We start from the raw sequence: 19,135 nt of genomic DNA, 5'->3' as shown, positions 1-19,135 counted from the left end.
CATCCTAAATATATGGAACAATTTGTGAAAATATTGACATCCACTTTATGTAAAGTCATAGGGTTCAGTAGGATCAGAGGACTGTTGACCTGGGAAGCCATGAATCCCCAGCATCGTAAAAACAAGGCCTGCATGGTGGCTGACTCGTTCATTTATCCTGCAGACACTTACTGCCTCCTACTGTGTGCCAGGAACCAGAGATCTGAGGATGACTAAGTCAGGGTCTGAGCCGGAGCCCTCAGTACAGGGGCAGTGATGAGAAGTAGGCACGCACTCCTGCACACAAGATGGAAGAGAGAACACAGGAGGCGATGCAGAATCCCAACGAGAGGAAAGGGCATTTGGAGCAATCATTGTGCCCATAACTTTGGAATTTGGCCATGAAAAATGAGCTTGAGTTTTTGCCGGCAGAATGAAGGAAAGGACATTTGAGGCAACATTCCAGGAGTTTCTGGAATGTACAAAGGGCAAAGGCGTGAAAGAACAGGGTGAGTTTGTGGACCGTGTGGCTGTGGCTTGGGGTGAGCGCCAGCATAGGAAGCCAGGGAGCAGGACCTGGGCGGGGCTGTGAAGATCCCGGTGCGCCATGCTGAGGAATTGAAACGGTCCCGAACAGAAGACCTTACATGGAAAGGAACTGGATCAGCATTTTAGCAAAGTGTTAGGGGTCCTTGGCCCTGTGTGGGCACAGGGCCACTGCGAAGGTCACTGCAGTGGCTTAAGTGAGAGATGTCACAGGCCTGAGTGGCAGCAGTGACAAAGTGGGCAAGAGGGGGAGGGTTAGGGGTTTCTTTACAGGATGGGGTCAATAGGAACTGGTAACCAAATGGACAGGGATGAGAGTGGGAGGGGGAGGAATGATAGACGGGGAAAATAAATTGAGCTGTAGAATGGATTAGTTGGAGCCACTAGATAGGGGTTGCATGTACTATGCAAAATAGGAACTAAAGGAGAAAAGACTATGGTTGACTTCACTCTGGGATGTGGGGACCTGGACTGAGGAATATCCAAGTGGAGATGTCTGGTTAGCAGGTGGAAATACTGGATTAGCACTGCACAGGGAGATCAGGCCCAGACATCTAGGTTTGTTAAGCCACCTGCATGTGACACATGCTGTAGAGAGTCGGAGTTGTCTAGGAGGGTGCATGTGTTGCAGAGAGAAGAGGCTCTCTTGAGAAACACCAGTCTTTAAGGAGAAGGTGGGTCCCTGGAATGTAAGCATCCTGCCCCAGAGATGTTTGTTTTGCTGACTGATGTGTCCCAAGCACTTTGTAAATATTTCTTAAACAAATGCAAGATGGTGGGGGAGAGGAAGAAAAAGCATCCAAGGAACCTGAGAAGAACCATCAGAGATGGAGGAGGGAAATGGGCCTTGAGTAGTTCTGCAAACATCAGGCAGCAAGGGAGAGGAGATTTTCAAGCAAGAGACTGGGGGAGAGTATCTGATGCTGTTGAGGGGTAGAGGTGGGACGTCCAGCTAGACCTGCAGGAGGGTGTGGACGGGGGAGTTGAGGAACGTGTGAGAAGGAAGACAGCAAGGACAGTGCCTGAGTGGCTGTGTGTGGCTGAAGCATTGGAAGCGAGCCTTATCTGGATTGCGGGGAGGGCTCTAGCTCCTTGCTACAGTTAACCAAATCCATCAGACTCTGCTTTGGTCTGTGGCAGTGACCGTGGTTCTCGATGGTTCTCCCGGACCAGCACCATTAGCATCACCTGGAAACTCCTTAGAAGTTCAAACGCGAAGACTTTACCCAGACCCACTGTATCAGGGACTCCGGAGGTGGGGCCCAGCGGTGGGTGGTTTAACAGGCTTTCTCCGTAATTGGGACACACTCTGAAGTTTGGGAACTACTAGCCTGTGACATAATTTTGAGAGGAATTAGCACAGTTGAGCTAATTTGCCTCTGAAGCGTGAGCTTCTGAGAGTTCTGAAGCTGGCAGCCAAATGTACAGATCAGAGAGGAAGGGAGCGCTGCCCTCCTGCCTGCAGTGCGGTGGGAGCTCAGCTTTTATCTGTGAGATGGGAGGATGAGCAGGGCGGCCTCCCCCCTCGACTGAGCCTCAAATTTCCAGCTGTGACATTAAACAGTATTATCTAAGGACGCGCTCTGCTTTAATAGAATGCCGTTTTACTTTCATTCAGGGTCTGGATTTCCCTAGTTCTACTTTTCTGGCCTTAAAATACCCTCTGATATTTTTCCCTTTGGTGTGCCACCTGGGGGTCAGTGTTGAAAAGTTTCAGACATCAGTGGATGTTTCCCCTGATACTGCAGCAAGTTAATCAAAACATTTGTTTTTGACCTACCAGGTCTGCGAGCTGGATATTATCTTTAATTTCGAAAAGGCTTACTTCATCCTGGACGAGTTTATAATGGGTGGAGAAATCCAGGAAACATCCAAGAAATCCGCTGTCAAAGCCATCGAGGATTCTGATATGTTACAGGAGGTCAGTATCCAGTTTCTGATGCCCTGGGAGACGATGATGATGGTGATGATGGCATCAGGACAGTTTCCCAAGCCCTGGGAAAAGGTGGTGGTGGTGGTGATGTGTTAGCTGACACTCACTGAGTGCTTACTCTGTGTTGGGTACAGTTTCTAAGTAACTTACATATATTAATCTATTTAATTATCACAGCAACTCTAAGAGGTGGGTATACTGTTACCGTCATTTTAAGGATGAGTAAACTGAGGCACAGAGAGGTTTAGTGACTGCTTAACATCACACAGCCAGTAAGTGTGGAATAGAGATTTGAACCCAGGCAGCTGGGCTCCGAAGTCTTTGCTCTTCATGTTTGAGCTTTTCAGTGAGCTTTTCACTGTCAAAATGGCATTAAACACTAGGTGCTATTCTTTTCAAGAATACTTACTTGGGAGGTATAAAAAGACTTTCATTAAAATGTCTGTGCTGGCCTGGGAAAGGAGAGCAGCAGTACATCGCTGTTGTGTCTGCCAGGAATACTAGAACTTTGTTATTGAAGACGGCATTTATCATTTTAATTAAAATTTCCTACCTTCATGGAGAGGCTGTATGTGTGCTCCTGTCTGCATAAATAAATTGGGAATTTGTGGCTTGCTAACCAAGGTATGAATGGGCCCTGAAGCATCATTTGGTCACACTTGTATGAAATACACTGGAGCTTTTCTCATAGTGCAGTCCAGCTTTGCATCGTCCCTAGTAAGCAAACTTACCTACGTTAGCCCCTTCATGTCCTGCCCACTTCAGCCCACTGACTTCTGCCCTCCCAAATGAGATGCTCTGACCAGCCCCTGCTCAAGCGTGCCTTTGAGGGCCTGGGTTCCCTCCCAGCTCTGCCACCTCTGGGTTCTTCCCACAGCATCGTTGGGTCTGTCTTTTCTGTTTTCTTAAGAGCAGGTCAGAACATTCCAGAGCATTATTAAGAGTCCTTAAAAATTGGTGTGAAGCCCTTCTGCGCACTGTTTGGAAATAAGAGCCTGCTTCGGCCTATACAGCAACATCTTTGACGCATCTTTGAGCTGATTCCTTGCTCCTGCCCATCCCGGGAGCCAGTCCTCGGAGAACTGACCCTGGGAAAAACGCAGGGCACCGCCAAGCCTCTGGGTGTGTTCCTATTAGGAAGCTAATGCATTTCTTTCTAGAGGGCTTATCACCTCAAAAAATGCATTTCAGCTTTCTGATGTTTACTTGGCTCTCTCCAAATGCCGCAGGAAGGGAATTTTACAACGTACTTGAGAAATCAGTGGCTTGGAAATTCCACAGAACAACCTTTTTAAAAATATGCTAGGGATTATTTATAATTCTATCCCCAGGGCCCTCACTGTGGAATCACCTTATAGGAGAAACAGACATTTAATCGGGGTCTTTAGCACTTCAGTAATGAAAGCTCCTTGAGTTGGGGCCAAGACATAGCTGGGTTATTTTGAATTGCCCCCTTTGTAGGAAATAGTTTTAAAGAACTCACAGGGTTCCATTTAGAGCTGGGAAGCAGATATTGCCTGCTATTTCAAGAGAGAGGCCTTTTACAATTAAACATTTATTGGTCGTTCATGTCCCTGGTTATTAAGTGGAAGGTCTTGATAGGTGGGTCTCAGGGGACCCTCCATTAGCCCCTGCGTCCTCATGGTGAGCAGGCAGTATCATGACTGCCTTCTAAATCTCTCACTGAATTAACAGCACCCGCCAAATAGAAACAGCGTTACCAGCGTTCTCCTGGGCTCTGGTACTTCAGCTAAGTCAGTGAACATTGGGGGAGCTCGTTGAAAAATTGACTTTGTATATGTGGTTTGCTGTGTATAGCTGGTTAGAAAAGGTTAGCATGAATAGACACAAGTAATATGATTGCATAAGGAGAAAAAAATGCTGTGGTTTTTTTTTTTTTCCCTGTCTTTTGGACCTAAGCATGTATTGGTAGTTGCTAAAGTTTGAGGCCTTTGTGATACTGCTTTTACTTTTAGTACAACTGAAAATCAAATCTCAAAGTAGCCCTAGGACTTTCCCCTGACCCTTACTCAGTAAAAAATTTTTTTGAATAAAAAGACTGTCTCCATGTATTTAGTAAGAAGAGGCATAATCTTAAACCTTTGTATGCTCTTAAACTTTTTCTAAATGTACTGGGGCTAGAAGTTGATGATATGGAGAGAAAGGAACAGTTTAATTGATTGGGGATGACTTTAAGAGGTACCTTATTTTGAAGGTACCTGTGGACAATGCTGCAAAAATGATTGGAAGGAAAAAGAAACTGAAAGAAGCTAGTGATCTTCAAATGCAGAGGTTGCAATTTCTGGAATCACCAGTGGGGGCGACAAACAGAAGATGGTAGGACGGCAGAATAAGAAAGCAAGCTAAGAGCGGAGGGTCAAATGATACCTCATTAGGTCAAGCAATAAGGTACCTCATATGCGTATGTGCAGATTCATGAGAAAAGGCTAGGTGCACCCCAACACTGTCACCTTAAAAGCAAAAACCATGTTAAAACAGCTAAGCCAAACCATAACACAGTAAAAAAAAAATAGTGTGTATATGACTAAATACACAAGACAAACACTGCAGTGCTGGATGGATAACTGGAGGGGTCCCAAGGTACTCGAGTCCGCTTGTGAAAGGCCAGGGCAGAGCACTTCAAGAATGTGCCAGTCCTGTTCCAACCTTTCAAGTGACAAGCTCGAGAAAGGATCAACCTCAAATGTCATTGACTCATGTAACCTGAGTCACAGCACAGCTCAGAAGGGGCAGCCAGTGCAGTCCTTAGCACGTTGACTTCTCCGGTGATGTGGAGCAGAGCGCATAGCTAGAGGCCAGTCAGCTGTGAAGCCAGAGAATTGACAGCTCTGGGGCCTTTCCGGGTCCAGGCCCCTTCCCTGCAGGCTCATAAGGTCAAATTTGCAAAGGTAGGTTATCTCGGCTGCAAAGAATTCATGGCCGTGTAAGGAATGTATAAGATGTTACAAAAGTGTGTCAGGCACTTAATGAATGAAACCCTTATGCTCTTGTTCTGGATTTTGCGATATTTGTCCAAAAAAAAATTCGTAATGTACTCTCATTTCTTGTCTCATTCTAAGTAAACTCTATACCCAATTTTGTGTTCCTGTTTAAATGGTGTAAACTCTAGGTACCACGAAACAGTCATGGACCTCTGGCCAATGTGCTACCCCTGCCAAGATTAAAACACAGGCAATGTCTATACAGGACAGAGGTCTTAAGGTGGGGGCTTCTCTTGGCCAGTGCTCGTAGAAGGGACATAAGAGCCTTATAAGAAAGTGCGGATGATGGAACACGAGTGTTTTCAGCAGAGGAAGACTGGAATTCTAAGCAGAGCTGGTGAAAGCCAGTTAGAAAACCTGGTTTCTAACCCTGGTATCCTTTGAGCCATCTTCCTTACCGTGGTCTTGGTCTGTTTGGCCCACGCTGGGCGATGTTTTCCCTGGCAGGTGCACGTGGATCACGTCCCCTGGGGTTCAAGCTTGAGAACAGGTTGAACATGGCTGATTGCATTGCCTGTGACTTACATGGAAGAGGTAGGGGTGTTACCTAAGGCTACCCCCTTGAGATCCCTTATTGATTCAACCCAGGTGCCACTACGTTACACAGATATATTTGTTTATGACAGGAGGGAGTGCGAGAGAAAGTCCATCCTGTCACGCACGAGAAAGGGCTTACAACATCACTGTAACTTTCAGCTTGCCTGTAATTGTGAATCTGTTCAAACATTTTTTTTTTTAAAGTACTAGGAAAAAATTATGGCCTTGTGGCCTGTTAGCAAACTTGGTAAGTGATGAAGAGGATAAAGAAACAGAATTTGTATACTTTGGAGGGAAGCATTTTCAAAATACGTGGAGGAAATTCTTAAGAAATGTGCTCTGTTTTCCGTTATGTCTTGGCAATAAGATGTTCTGTATCTGTAATGATACACATTATACAAATACAATTCAGATTTCTCTAATACCTGTGCCTGGAGGTCATCCTCATGACCATCTTAGCAGGCACGTTTTTCTGAAGTCAACAGTGATAGCTTGGCAGCTGTTGCTTCAGCCTTTCTCTTATCAGACATTCATTTTATGGTCAAGCTTAGCTTTTTCTCTTGTTGAAAGTTATTTAATTCCAGCCATATGGATGTGTTTACAAATCATACTCAAACGTTGAACCACCTTTCTTGAGTAGAATACAAAGATTTATGTCCATGTACACTTCCAGAAGCTTCTTTTCAATAATGGCAAAATAAACATGTAGAAGAATGAAGAAGTTTACAAAGTCTGCTAAAGGATGTGGTTTGAAGTGAAATTGTTCTAATATTTGGTTCTTTTTCAGACAATGGAAGAATACATGAACAAGCCTACGTTTTAACCACATATCAACTTGAAGACTCCAAGCGCTGCATGTTGTGAACCTGTAAATACGCAATGCCTTGCATCCAGTTATTTGATAGAGCCTTCTGCACCAAGCCAAAAATAACTTAAAAGGGATTCTTGTTAACTAAGAAAAGTTAATGTTGTTTAACATAATATATTTATCATTATTACATGCCTGTATTATATTGTATATGACTACTTGGGTGTTTAACTGCTTTATAACGCAATAGACTGAATATTTGTTTGCAATGTTTTAACTCCATGTCATATTTTTGAGCTATTTTAAATAAATCTGTTGCAATATACTTGTTGCATTTGACCCTCTGCGGACAGGCTGAAACTGTATTGTAATAATCCATGATTTTGAATGTAAAGTGTATCTTCTATCCATAATAATTTTTCTAGATGTTTAGCTTTTTAAATTGTATAATAATTCAAAATTATGTTAATAGTTCAGAGGACATTTTTAATACACTTAATACTGTAATTTCAGTCCAGATACAATGTATCTGATTTTAATGTCCTGAATTCATTAATTTTTTTCAGGACTGGAATTAAGGAAAATAACCAAAGATAGAATAGGATATAAGTGTTTTTGATGCCTTGGAAGCTGCTATCTAGGCTGAGATTTTAATTTCACCTTCTGATTGAATATAAGGGGCATTCCAGTAAGGTGTGTTTTTTACAAACTACGTATTTATTAAGGTTTTGGGACATCTGGAGATAAAGTGTCTATGACTTCTCTTATAAAAGTAGTATAGCAAAGATTAATAGCAGTAGCAGTAATAATTATTACTACTACTATTTTCATTGTCTTTTATGTTCCAAGCACTCTTCCTTGTTTGAGAAATTTTGTTTCCAGTGTTTTCATGTATATGGAATATATTTGAACACTTAGTGTTTATTAGGCTTACTTGGAGCACTTGAGATTATTGCAGCCTATACAGTAGGTGCCTTTTCTCCTTTTTCCTTTCCTCATCTCCTAAGAAGATATTTGCTCTGACTGTTACCATCGTGACTATGTCTCGTTCATGCCTCCGGGAATGAAAGTTCTATGAAACTAGGTGGTTTAAGCGATCAGACGTTCTCGGGAACCAGCTCGTGCCCTTCTGTCTCGGTGCCCCGCTTTTGATGACTTACCTGTGCATTTTCAGTGTTAGTTTTGAGGTCTAGTATCACCATTGCAAAGGTTAGGGTCCCTCTAGTGTTCTTCCTAAGAGAAGAGTGTTCCTGCTGTTGGAGAATCCTCTTCAATTCATCCTGCCTGACATATTTAGGGGAAAATGGCAAGACAAGAGTGGAAGAACATGAGGAAAAATTGACCAACTCCTCAGTATAACCGTTAGTAAAAGGAAACAAGTCAGATTAGTATATGGAGTAATTATGGGGCTTTTAATAGGCAGTATTTCCCCCAATTAATTATATAATTGTAATTAGGGCATCAGATTGAAGTTTGTCATTTTTATCACTTTGTTTACTTCAGATCTTTGATTTTGTGCTTTAGCTTTCTTTTTTTTAAATAAAGCAGAACTCTTTAAAAAAACATTTTGTAAAGGTAAACTTTATGTAAGTGGATCTAAGTTTTTCTGGTTCTTTTGAAGTTTTCCAATATTTTTGGATGAAGGTACTGACTAAACCTTATTTAGATGTATTCCACCTATTCTGGGAAGTTTCACGTTAGACGTTTGAGCTACAGACAGGGTTCCTCAGACTTCGCGTGAGCAGCACACATAGAATATGGGCATAACGATACGTCACTCGGGTGAATTCAAGGGATTTTGGGGACATCTTACATGGACCTTGGTGAAAATAATCATTATGTTTTCTTTATATTATATAATTGTAATAAAACTACCAAGTGAAAGAAAAGATAATAAATATTAAATTTGTATAAAACTTCCAAATAAAATTTTTTAAATTTTTAAATGAGGAACTTGAGTGTGTTTTTATGAATATAATTTTTTTTAATGTTAGTTATTATGCTTGAAATTGCTACCCGTAATTCCTGGTGAAGTCCCTGTAATATGGCTCTTCATTTTCTCGGCACTTACCATCAGGGAGAAACCTCATAGGCAGGTGACAGAAAATGAGAGAAGAGAATTTATTGCTTTGCTCCTATTGGCTTCTTTCTCACCATTTCTACATTTTGAGAATCTGATCTCTTTACATGTATAATCATTGATCATTCTTTAAACCTACTAACTCCTTTTCTTTCATTAACAGATGTAAAGTGAACATTTCTTGTGATAAATCAAGTGACTTTTTAATTCAAACTTTTTCCCATATCAAGTCTCCTAAAATAATGACAAAACATTTTCGTCAAATATACACATGTTGTTTTTCTACACCTGCTAATTCTTTACGAGTTGTATTGTCCTCCCTATGAAACATCACTGACGGACTGTGTTGTTTACTTTTCTAAGGTTTAATGAATAAATTTATTGGTAAATGTTACTGCATTTTTTCACATGGTCCTTGCAATTTTGGATTAAGTTCAGAGGATGCTCTGGAATATATGTAAAGCAAGCCAATGACTGTTTTTCAATAATTTGCAAAGGGAGGGTCATTACATTTTTTCTTTTAGTTCTTATTTTAACTTTTGACAAACTCTTGAAAAACTCTGCCCATAGACAACGTACTATGGTATTCAATAGTGATAATCTTTTTTGTCATATAAAGCTAAAAACAGAAAGGACTGTAACAGCCAGGGCTGTGTTAGATTCACCTTTAAAAATATATATATAAATATGGTTTTTTTTTCTTTAATGGAGGTACTGGGGACTGAACCCAGGCCATCTCACTCACTCCCCAGAGTCACCTTCTGATAGTTATATTTAATGTGGAATTCAGATGTACTTTTACTCTTGATAAGTTTTTGTGAATAGACTCACACATTAACTGAATCCAGGGTTTCTCCTTGTATCTGTGCCATCAGTACATAATTTATATACTGTCTCCATTGTAACTTACTTGTTTCAAAGTGCTAATTTACTCTTTGATTAGCTAGTTTGTTTTGCTACATTACAGAATAAATAATGATCTAAGCATTTCTCTTCAGGGCTTCACAGCATAGTTCCTAACAAGGGTAGATTAATACGAGATTATGATTTAACCATTTTCTAGATTAGAATTGTTTTTGTGTCTTTGTCATGTCTTCTATCTAATAGTATTATTCAAAAGTGGTGCTTTTTGCTCATTCCTTTGGAAAATATTGAGCATTTTCATGGAGGCTGGTAAAGTGGGCATTTCTGCAACCATGTGTGGATTGTGTGGGCTTTTGCTGTTATTAGCATGCCCTTAGAACTTGGTTTATGAGCTACACCTGATATTGTTATAATTTGTAAGAGAACTCTGCTTCTTACTTTATATTTGCACATGTTTAAAATGTTAGTTAATCTTGTGTAAAGTGGATGTTTCAGAGAAAGATACCAGCATAATTGACTTGATAATATTTTGAAGTAAATAAGAGATTTAAGCTGAAGAAGAGGAAGAATTACGAGAACACTGGGTTCCCAGTGTGAGATAATTCTCATACTGCTTCAGCAGTGATTTAAACTCTTTCTTATACTATTTTTTGGAGGGAGAGACATCTGTTGAATTTGTGAAGCTGCTAGTTTTAATAAAATATTTCCACTATGGTGGAAAGATGTCTATAAAATTTAAGACTACATAAATGTGAGGAAAAAAAGTACTAATGTACTTGTAAGGGGTTTATGGTCAAAAATTAAGTTTCAAAAAATAACTTAGATCTTTACATGTTTTAGAATGGTACAAAAATAAATTTTACAGTTATGATAAAAATATAATTTTGAAAATGCAGTAGAAATTGGAAGTATTGAAATACCAATTCTTATTTAATAAAATAAACTTCTAAAGATGTCTTGAAATATAAATATTACTTTCCTTTATGGAGAATTAAATAATTTTGGGGAATCTGTATTAAATGAATTGTTTAAATTATATTTTCCTATTTTTAAAAATAACCATTTTTATTTCTTGAAACAAATTTTTAATGATATTTTACCAGGTCAGAGTTTGGCTAATTGTAATATTAAAAGCCAAGCTGAAGTGATGGCTGGATGAGTGAATAAACCAAGCCACATAATAAGAAAAATGAATAAAATCAATTACATTCTACTTAAAATACCCAATCTCACATGGTAATAGCAGTAGTTGTAAAGAAAATAGTGTGCATAATATTTCCTCTATTAGTCAAAAACTAAATTAAACATGTAAAAGCAGAGAGCAAATTGAGTTGGAAGAAAATTTAAATCTTTTACCTACATACACAAAAAAAGCTCAAAAATGACAAATTATAAAGTAAAAATCAGGCTAACTCCTTACTTTGGGAAGTGTTGCATGTGTACATTCTTTTACTTACACCCTCCCTGCTCTCCGTGCATTCTATATTCAAAATCTTATGAGCCAAAATACACAATCACTGAATTTGGGAATTCTTCTAAGGCAGCCACCCAAAGGCTATTTGAATATCATTTCAACTCTTGTGAACTTCTGAATCAATGGGAAATTGCTTATTTTTATTTTTTAAATTTCTACATAGGATTTTCAGCCATCAGTGTCTCAGTACAGAGTGGGCCTTAGCTCACTGGTAGGGATGTTCTGAGCCATAAGGCTCAGTGTCCCGTTTACGTTCAGGGCATCAAAATGGCTGAGTAACTGGGGACCTTCATGGGGGTCCAGAATGTGCCCCTGACAAGGTGCATGAACTTGCTCTTTGGAATGGATGGAACATCGGTGTCAGATGGGATCGTGGAATTGAGCTAGTCTAAACCACTCATTATACAGAAGAGGAGAGTGATCAGTACATTAACATTTGTGCTCTGATCAGGTCCCAGTGAATCATTTGTTTAATTAAACCTTGTCTTGATCAAAGGTGTTACCTCATGAAAGTTTTTGATGAGCTTGTTTTCCTGCTATGAAATAAAAGCCTAATGACACTCAAGCATGTTTTTCACCCTTTTAAATGATACAAGTGAAATATACTGAGTGCACTTTAAATGAAGTATACCATTACAGGCGTAGGAAGAAGAGCTATGCTTGGAATACAGATAAAGTGACTTACCAAGGGTGTGTGGTGGGGTTTTGGAGGTAGAATATCTTATGGTTTCACAGGGAAGGAGAGAATAGAGGAATAATATAGTTTTTGACTAATATTGAATAAAAGGGACCAATGATCTTGAAAAATCATTGAACTCAGAGACATTTCCTGCATTTAGCTAAAGCTTATTATTCCAACCTTGTTTGTACCTAACTGTGAAATAAGACCTTCACATTTGGTTCTGAGTCAAGGAACCAGTGCTGAATGAAGCCAAACACTGCTGGAAAAATGCGGTAGAGACCAGATGTTCATTTACCAAATCATTTCCTTGTTTCCTCCTGGGCTTACAGCTGGACTTCATTTCCCAGCTCTTGAAGTTTGGTTTGCCCACAATAGAATCATAGCCAGTGGCATGTGGATCGAAGTAACATATGCCCAACTGCAGGTCTGGCTCAAAAAATATGCCCACCTGTGACCCTCCATTCTGTCTTTCCTGGTTTATAACTCAAGGAAAATACTCCACGATCCAGAGAAGGCAGAGCTGGGAGATGGAAGGAACCCAAAAAAAGGTTGTCAGGAAAGCCAAACAAGCAGGAACAGCCACACTGGACTGGTAATGTATGACAGAAGTAAATTTCTATGGTGTTAAGTTGCTGAACTCCAGGACTTGTTTGTTACAGCGGTGAGCCTACCTTGATAGGTGAAACAATTGTGGGATCAGAATGCGTTATAATCAAGTTTATCTTCAGAGAATGGGCTCCATTTCCAAACTCTGAAAAGTTTTAGTACAACTGAAATCATAAGAATTCCTAGCGAAATTTCTTTAATGAATTTTCAAATTATATTTAGTGAAAAAAAAAAAAAAGAAAACTAAAAATAACGCCCAATGTTGGATGGCACAGATAAACAGCATACACTGCTGAAGAAGCATTTGTTAGTGCATGTAAATGATATTATAATGATCAAATCCTTTATCTGCATATTCTGAGAATCTAATGCAGGGGTAGGCAAACATGGGCCAAATCCAACCTGTGGCCTGTAAGGATGGATGTACCGTTGTAAAGCCTTATTAAAAGAGGAAAGAGAAACAGGAGGAAGGGAGGCGGAGGGGGAGGAGGAGGAGGAGACTTCATGGCTCCCAAATTCTAAAATTTTTGCTGTCTGGCCCCTTCAACAACAAATTTGCCCACTCCAGATCTTACTTAAGGAATAATCCAAAATATGGAATGTCTACATGGACAAGGATGATCTTTGCAGTAGTTTTGCAGTAGTTAAAAAGATTAGGAGCAACCTAACTGCCCAGGATAGAAGAGTAATCTAACTATTAAATTATTCACATGAGGGTATTTTACCACCAATAAAGTGATGGTGAGTGAGGGCCGTGGGTCTGTGATTGCGACTTTTGCCCGTCTTGGGAAGCCTTCATGGACTGCCATGCCTCACAGACATCTTCTCACTCCTAAGTGCTCAAAGCAGATGCTGGAGAAACTGCGCGTTTTAAACTTTGATAACGTTCTGCCTTGAGTTTAAGAAATAGACCTGACGGCTTCTGACACCTGTGCTCTGGCTTTTAGGACCCTTGTAGCAGGGAGGTGTCACCTGGGGTCATATAGTGCGGAGATGTTCTAGATCAGGACACTCTATTCTTTGCTCTTAAGGAAGCTTCTCCTTTTCCGTGCAGCCTGCAGGACCCCCTCCTCGGGTGGGGTTCAGGTGCTCTTTGATTGATCTGTATGTCTTTCTGTAACCGGATGCTGTAAGGCACGTTACATACCCCTCATCACGTGTGACTTCAGTGGTTATTTCCATAGAAGTCTGGCTTCAGACCCTTGCCCAGGAATGTAATCAGGGTTACATTTTTGTTTTGTTGAAAAACGTCACACATAGTTTACATTGTTTGCCCTTTTTTAGAGAAAGAGACAATGTTGATGGTTTCAATCTTTCCAATGTGGAATTTGAGAGGAATTTGCTAACCCAGGTCCTGTGCCAGCAATTTCTTAGGAACTGAGCAAAGTGCAGCTTACACGCTGATAAAATCTATCTCATGTTACTCTAAACCCTGCCATGGTCCCCTGGTGCCTGTGAGATAACGTTCACGCTCCTTGGCGTGGACCTAGGCCTTGCCCCAGCCTCTCTGCCCTCAGTGATCACAGTACCCCGCATGCAACTGTGCCCCCAACGTGTGACAGTCACTTGCTTTCTTCTGCAATTTTGTATGTCTGGAACCTACAATTTATATGTCACCTCCTAGGAGAGTCCTTCGTTGATCACTCCAGTTGGGTAACAATCTCTCTTTCTCACCCCTGACACTGTCTTACCCATACCCCATGTCTTTATTATAATTGAAAAGCTTTTAAATACGTTTAAAATAAATTTATTTGCAGCAAGTGACTTTCCTATTGGACAGAGAATTGCAGAGTTGAGACTGTAACCCACATGTCCGGATTCCTAGTGTAGTGCTGAAGTTTTAGAATTCCTCATTCAATGGCACACTTAACATATTTAATATTGGAATTGGAGCTGGGTTTAAATCTCAGCTCTGCCACTTATTCTCTGTAGGACCTAGGGTTTTGTCTAACCTCTCAATTTTTTTCGACAGTAAAACTGAGGGGGAAAATATTCCCTTTTCCTTTAAGGTTGTTGTGGGAATTAAATGAAGTAAAGCTTGTAAGAGCTTGGTTCAATGACTGACAATTAGAAAGTACTCAATAAATGTCAGCTAAAGCCTGTTATGGCTACTTGAATGGTGGAATTGAGCTGTTGTGGTGACAGACATTCTTCTGAGACTGCAGTCAGAAAGTAGATTGATTTGGGACACTGGTGAGTGGGTAGATGAGAAATGTGTTGAGGAACTTTGCCAAAGAAACAGCTGAGTAAAAGGCCAAATTCCTGGCTCAAGATGTTTTTAAAAATGGACTTCTGCCTGTTCCTAGATTGGCCAAAAATGTACTTGAAATGGAAGAATGGAAGCTTGACCAAGAGGAGGAGGGCAAGAAAGGAATGTGGTTGTGTCCTTCAGGTGATTCAAACTTCTGGATGTTCTTGGAGACACCTAGGGTCCGGCACCGGGCTCCTCTGTGAACTTGTGACCCAGAACAAAAGAAATCTTGGTGGATTCAGGATAAGCCTATGTAACACCGACAAACAAGCCATTCACCTATCACCGGCTGCTGTCTCCAGACCCCTGCTAGGAGCCCCTCCCTGCCTCTAGCCTTCTCCAGGGCACCTCTGTATGTTCATCGCTCCATCAGAGGTACCCTGCCTTGGTGCAGTGACCCATTTCTGTCCCGTTAGCAAATCCATGCAAATATCCCAATCCTCTTATCAGTCCTTGCCTCTGAAAGGCCCTGCCCTGGCCCAAATAGAACATGCCAAGCCAGAGATCAGGGGGTGGGGGGAGGAGGGACACAACTCCACAGTCACAGGATTTGCCTTGAACCAGGACTGAATGTTCCTTGCTCTCGGTCAACCTGTGCTCAACCCTCGCTCCACAGTCCCTCTTCTCTTTTGTTGTCCCCTAGGTTTGGGGATCATAGAGGTGGGATTTTTCCACCTCTGATCTCTGGCCTCTGACCTTGGGCTGCCTGCTTGCAGCCTCCTCCAGTTCCCTGTGGCTCTGGAACATTCCTTGGTATTTGACCCCTTGGACTTGGCCTCAGAGTCCACTCCTCTGATCCATTTCTCCCAGCAGCTCCGAAGGCAGAGGCTGGACCGTATCACACCCACTTCCCTGCAGAGGTGAGGCAGTTAATGGTTACTGATGCTGAGTGTTTACTTGGGGTCCTCAGGATACACACCTTTTACCTCAGTCCTCCCCACGGTGTGAAACGTCCAAGTCATTGCAGGAGACACTCAAGAAAATAAGGTCCTGTGATGAAAATGCTTTAGAAACATTTAGAAATTTTGTACAGTCTCCCCTCCTTCGTGGAGAGTGACAGTACATCTGAGCCTACTGTAGGCTTTGGAAACTCCTATTGTAAAGAGACCTTTTAACTTGGCATTTCCTAATTGTACTTGAGTGACAGAAACATTTTTCCGGAAAGTACTTTTAATGACCCAGATAACTCACGCGTCATGGAGAACGTGCCTTTGCTTCACGTGACACTGATGCTCCGATGAGGAGAGGGTCAGACCCTCGCATGTTCTTGTCCACTTAGTGCCCACAATAACCATATGAAGTGGATATTATTACCCCCATTTTATTTTATTATTTTTAAGAGCACTTTCAGGTTTATAGCAAAATTTTGAGAGAGAGATGGATGTTTCCTGTATACTCCCTACCCCAGCACATGCACAGCTTTCTCCATTATCAACATCATTCACCAGAAAGGCACATTTGTTTTTTTTTTTTTAACTAAAGATAAACCTACATTAATGCATCATAATTACTCAAAGTCCATGATTTACTTTAGGCTTCACTCTCGGTGTTGTACATTCTATGGGCTTGGACAAATTTATAAAGACATATATCCATTACTGTAATAACACACAGAGTATTTTCATTGCTATAAAAGTCCTCTGTGCTCTGCTTGTTTATCTCTCCCTTAACCCTACTCCTGGCAACCACTGCTCTTTTTACTGTCACTATAAATTTGTCTTGCTCAGAATGTCATGTACTTGGACTCATACAGTATGTAACTTTGTCAGCTTGGCTTCTTTTGCTTAGTAAGAAGCATTTAAGTTTCCTCCATGACTTCATAGCTTGATAATTCACTTCTTTTTAGTGCTGGGTAATATTCCATTGTCTGCAAGTACTTCAATGTATTTATCCGCTTATCTACTGGAGGACATTTTGGTTGCTTCCAAATTTTGGCAATTATGAATAAAGCTGCTATAAACATTTGTGTGCAGGTTTTCATGTGGACATAAGTTTTCAGATCCTTTAGGTAAATACCAAGGAGTGTGATTGCTGGATCATATGACCATAGTATGCTTAATTAAAAAAAAAAGGTCAGACTGTCTTCCAAAGTAGCTATACCATTTTGCATTCCTATCAGCCGTGAACGAGAGTTCCTGTTGCTCCACATCCCTGCCAGCACTTGGTGTTGTCGGTTATTATTTCCATTTTAAAGTTGAGACTCGGAGAGGTGATGTAGTTTTGCAGAACTCATGCTTCTGGTAACCTGTAGAGACTGGGATTAATCCTACTGGCTTCCCTTTGGGTGTGGACTCAGTGTTCCAACTGGCAATCCGGAGTGAGGAACATGCCATTTTATGTCTAATCTTCTGGTGCCACCTGTCAGAATAGCAGCAGAGGGGCAATGTCACCTCTCTGGACAGCTGCCCAGAGTAAGAAGGGGACCCATGCCATGTTCCTGTGGGGCTGACTGGTGAGTCCAGCCTGCAGAATCTGCTTCTAGAATTCGCTCATCTGTCTCCCTCACTGACCACCTCCAGTCCACCTCTGAGAACTGTCAGATGTCTTTTCAAAAGATTTTAAAAATTCAGACTATTTCCATTACCTCTGCCTTTACTTCCCTAGTTCAAGCCACCAAAATTTATTGCCAGGATATCATTAAGACCCCTTATCTGGTCACTTCCATTCTTGCTTTACTATAATTCATTCTGTAACAATAAGCATGATCTTTTTGAAATAACAGTCCCATCATGGCACTTCTTTTCTCAAAAACCTTCAAAAGCTTCCCACCATGCATTAAATCAAGTTCAGATCCTTTACCATCATCTACAAGAACCTGGCTCCTGCCAACATCTCCATCCTCAGGTTGTTCTCCTATTGTTTTACTGGGGCCATGCTGGTTTTCACCCCTGATTTGTGAGCGAACCCAGCCAAGATCAGCAGCACCTCCTAGCGGAGCCCCCGAGCGTGTGGGCAGGACAAACTCAGTGATGGAATCCACAGAGGTTTCACGCTTGTTTGCCGCAGGCACCATTTGACAGTAAAGGGCCAACTGTCTGGCTTCCTTCCTTTACTCACTTACGTTTGAATGCCTCCTACTCAAAGGGGCTGTTCCTGACTGTTCCACTACTTTCTACTTCTTGTTTTATTATTTTATTTTGTAACAAGATAAATGTATTTCTATTCCTACTTTATTCATATGTTTTCAGAAATACTCTTGTTCTATTTCTTTACGTTGCTTTCAGCAGTTACCAGCACCTAAAGTGATAGGATATATTTATTATCTATTTATTTACTGTTAATCTTTCTCAATAAGCTACCAGAGGGCAAGGTTTTTGTCTTATTCATTACTGTGTCCCAAGGGCTACAACAACCCCTGTGCAGATTAGATCTCAATAAATATTTGTTGAATGAAGGACTGATATTAAATCTTTCTACCTCAGCCTGTATGTTACCCTTAGGGGGCCTCCTCTGATCCCGCCTACTCCCACCCAATGGTGATATGCTCAGGCTGGGCACTTCTGTTCTCTCTAGTACTTCCCTGTTTTAACACTGTCATGCTGCTTGCCTATTCATCTGTGTCCCTCATTACACTGTAAGTTCCTGGAGACCAGGACTTCTGACCAGGAACTCATTTTATCCCTAGAGCTTAGCATAAAAACTTGATACATGGCAATGATTGCTAAATATGTTCTGAAGGCATGAGTATATATTCAGCACACGTCCCATTCTGGGATGAACGAGCTTGGCTTTGTGGGAAGGGAGGATGCCAACAGAGAGAAAAATACCCCAAAAGGAGAATGAGATGTCCCTATGTTCATTGTTGTATTTGTATAGGATTTATTTTATGAAAATTGAAAATTTCACTTTTAGTTGACCGAACTGTCTACCCACAGATGATTTAAAATTGTCCCTGAAGAGGGAATGACGCAGAAAAGCAAGAATAACTGGTGTTGATGTGTGAATTACACCCCTCCGAGTCACTCAGCAGCCTACTTATCAGTTACATCAGGCTCCTCTCGGTTACTGTGTTTATGATGAGGACTTGGATTCAGAAGACTAAATGTACTTCAAGAGCCCTCAACAATTTACAGGAGACACTGCCAAACGTTTATCTCATGGTTTCCATCAGCTCCCACTTAAGCCTGTCCCTTTGAATCTGGTTTTATCTGGATAAGCTAGGAGCAAGAAACAAATTATTAAAGATATCCTTCTTTGAGGTTAAAAATTACCCCTACCTGTGACCTACAGTGCAGAGCATATGCAAAGCTGGGTTTTTTTTTTTTTTTTTTGGGTTTTTGTCATTTTCCTCCCTCCCTTTCTACCTCCCCCACTTCTTTCTCTCTGCATTTTTTCCTTCTTCCCTCCCACCCTCCTTCCTGTTTCTCTCTCCT

General features: G+C 41.0%; 1 protein-coding gene across 1 annotated transcript in view; it reads left to right on the top strand.

Annotated features, from left to right (window-relative positions):
* AP1S3 (adaptor related protein complex 1 subunit sigma 3) overlaps window positions 1–8,751 on the top strand; it is a 56,905-nt gene extending 48,154 nt beyond the window's left edge. The window contains exons 4-5 of the mRNA XM_074364389.1: window positions 2,309–2,446; window positions 6,785–8,751. Of these exons, the coding sequence (XP_074220490.1) occupies window positions 2,309–2,446; window positions 6,785–6,820 (174 nt within the window). The 3' untranslated portion in view covers window positions 6,821–8,751. The remainder of the gene's footprint in view (window positions 1–2,308; window positions 2,447–6,784) is intronic.
* Window positions 8,752–19,135: the final 10,384 nt, after the last annotated feature.

Source organism: Camelus bactrianus, chromosome 5 (assembly GCF_048773025.1).
Source record: "Camelus bactrianus isolate YW-2024 breed Bactrian camel chromosome 5, ASM4877302v1, whole genome shotgun sequence".
Classification (NCBI taxonomy): Eukaryota; Metazoa; Chordata; class Mammalia; order Artiodactyla; family Camelidae; genus Camelus; species Camelus bactrianus.
Note: the sequence above shows the minus strand (reverse complement) of the source record. Positions and strands in the feature narration are given on the sequence as shown.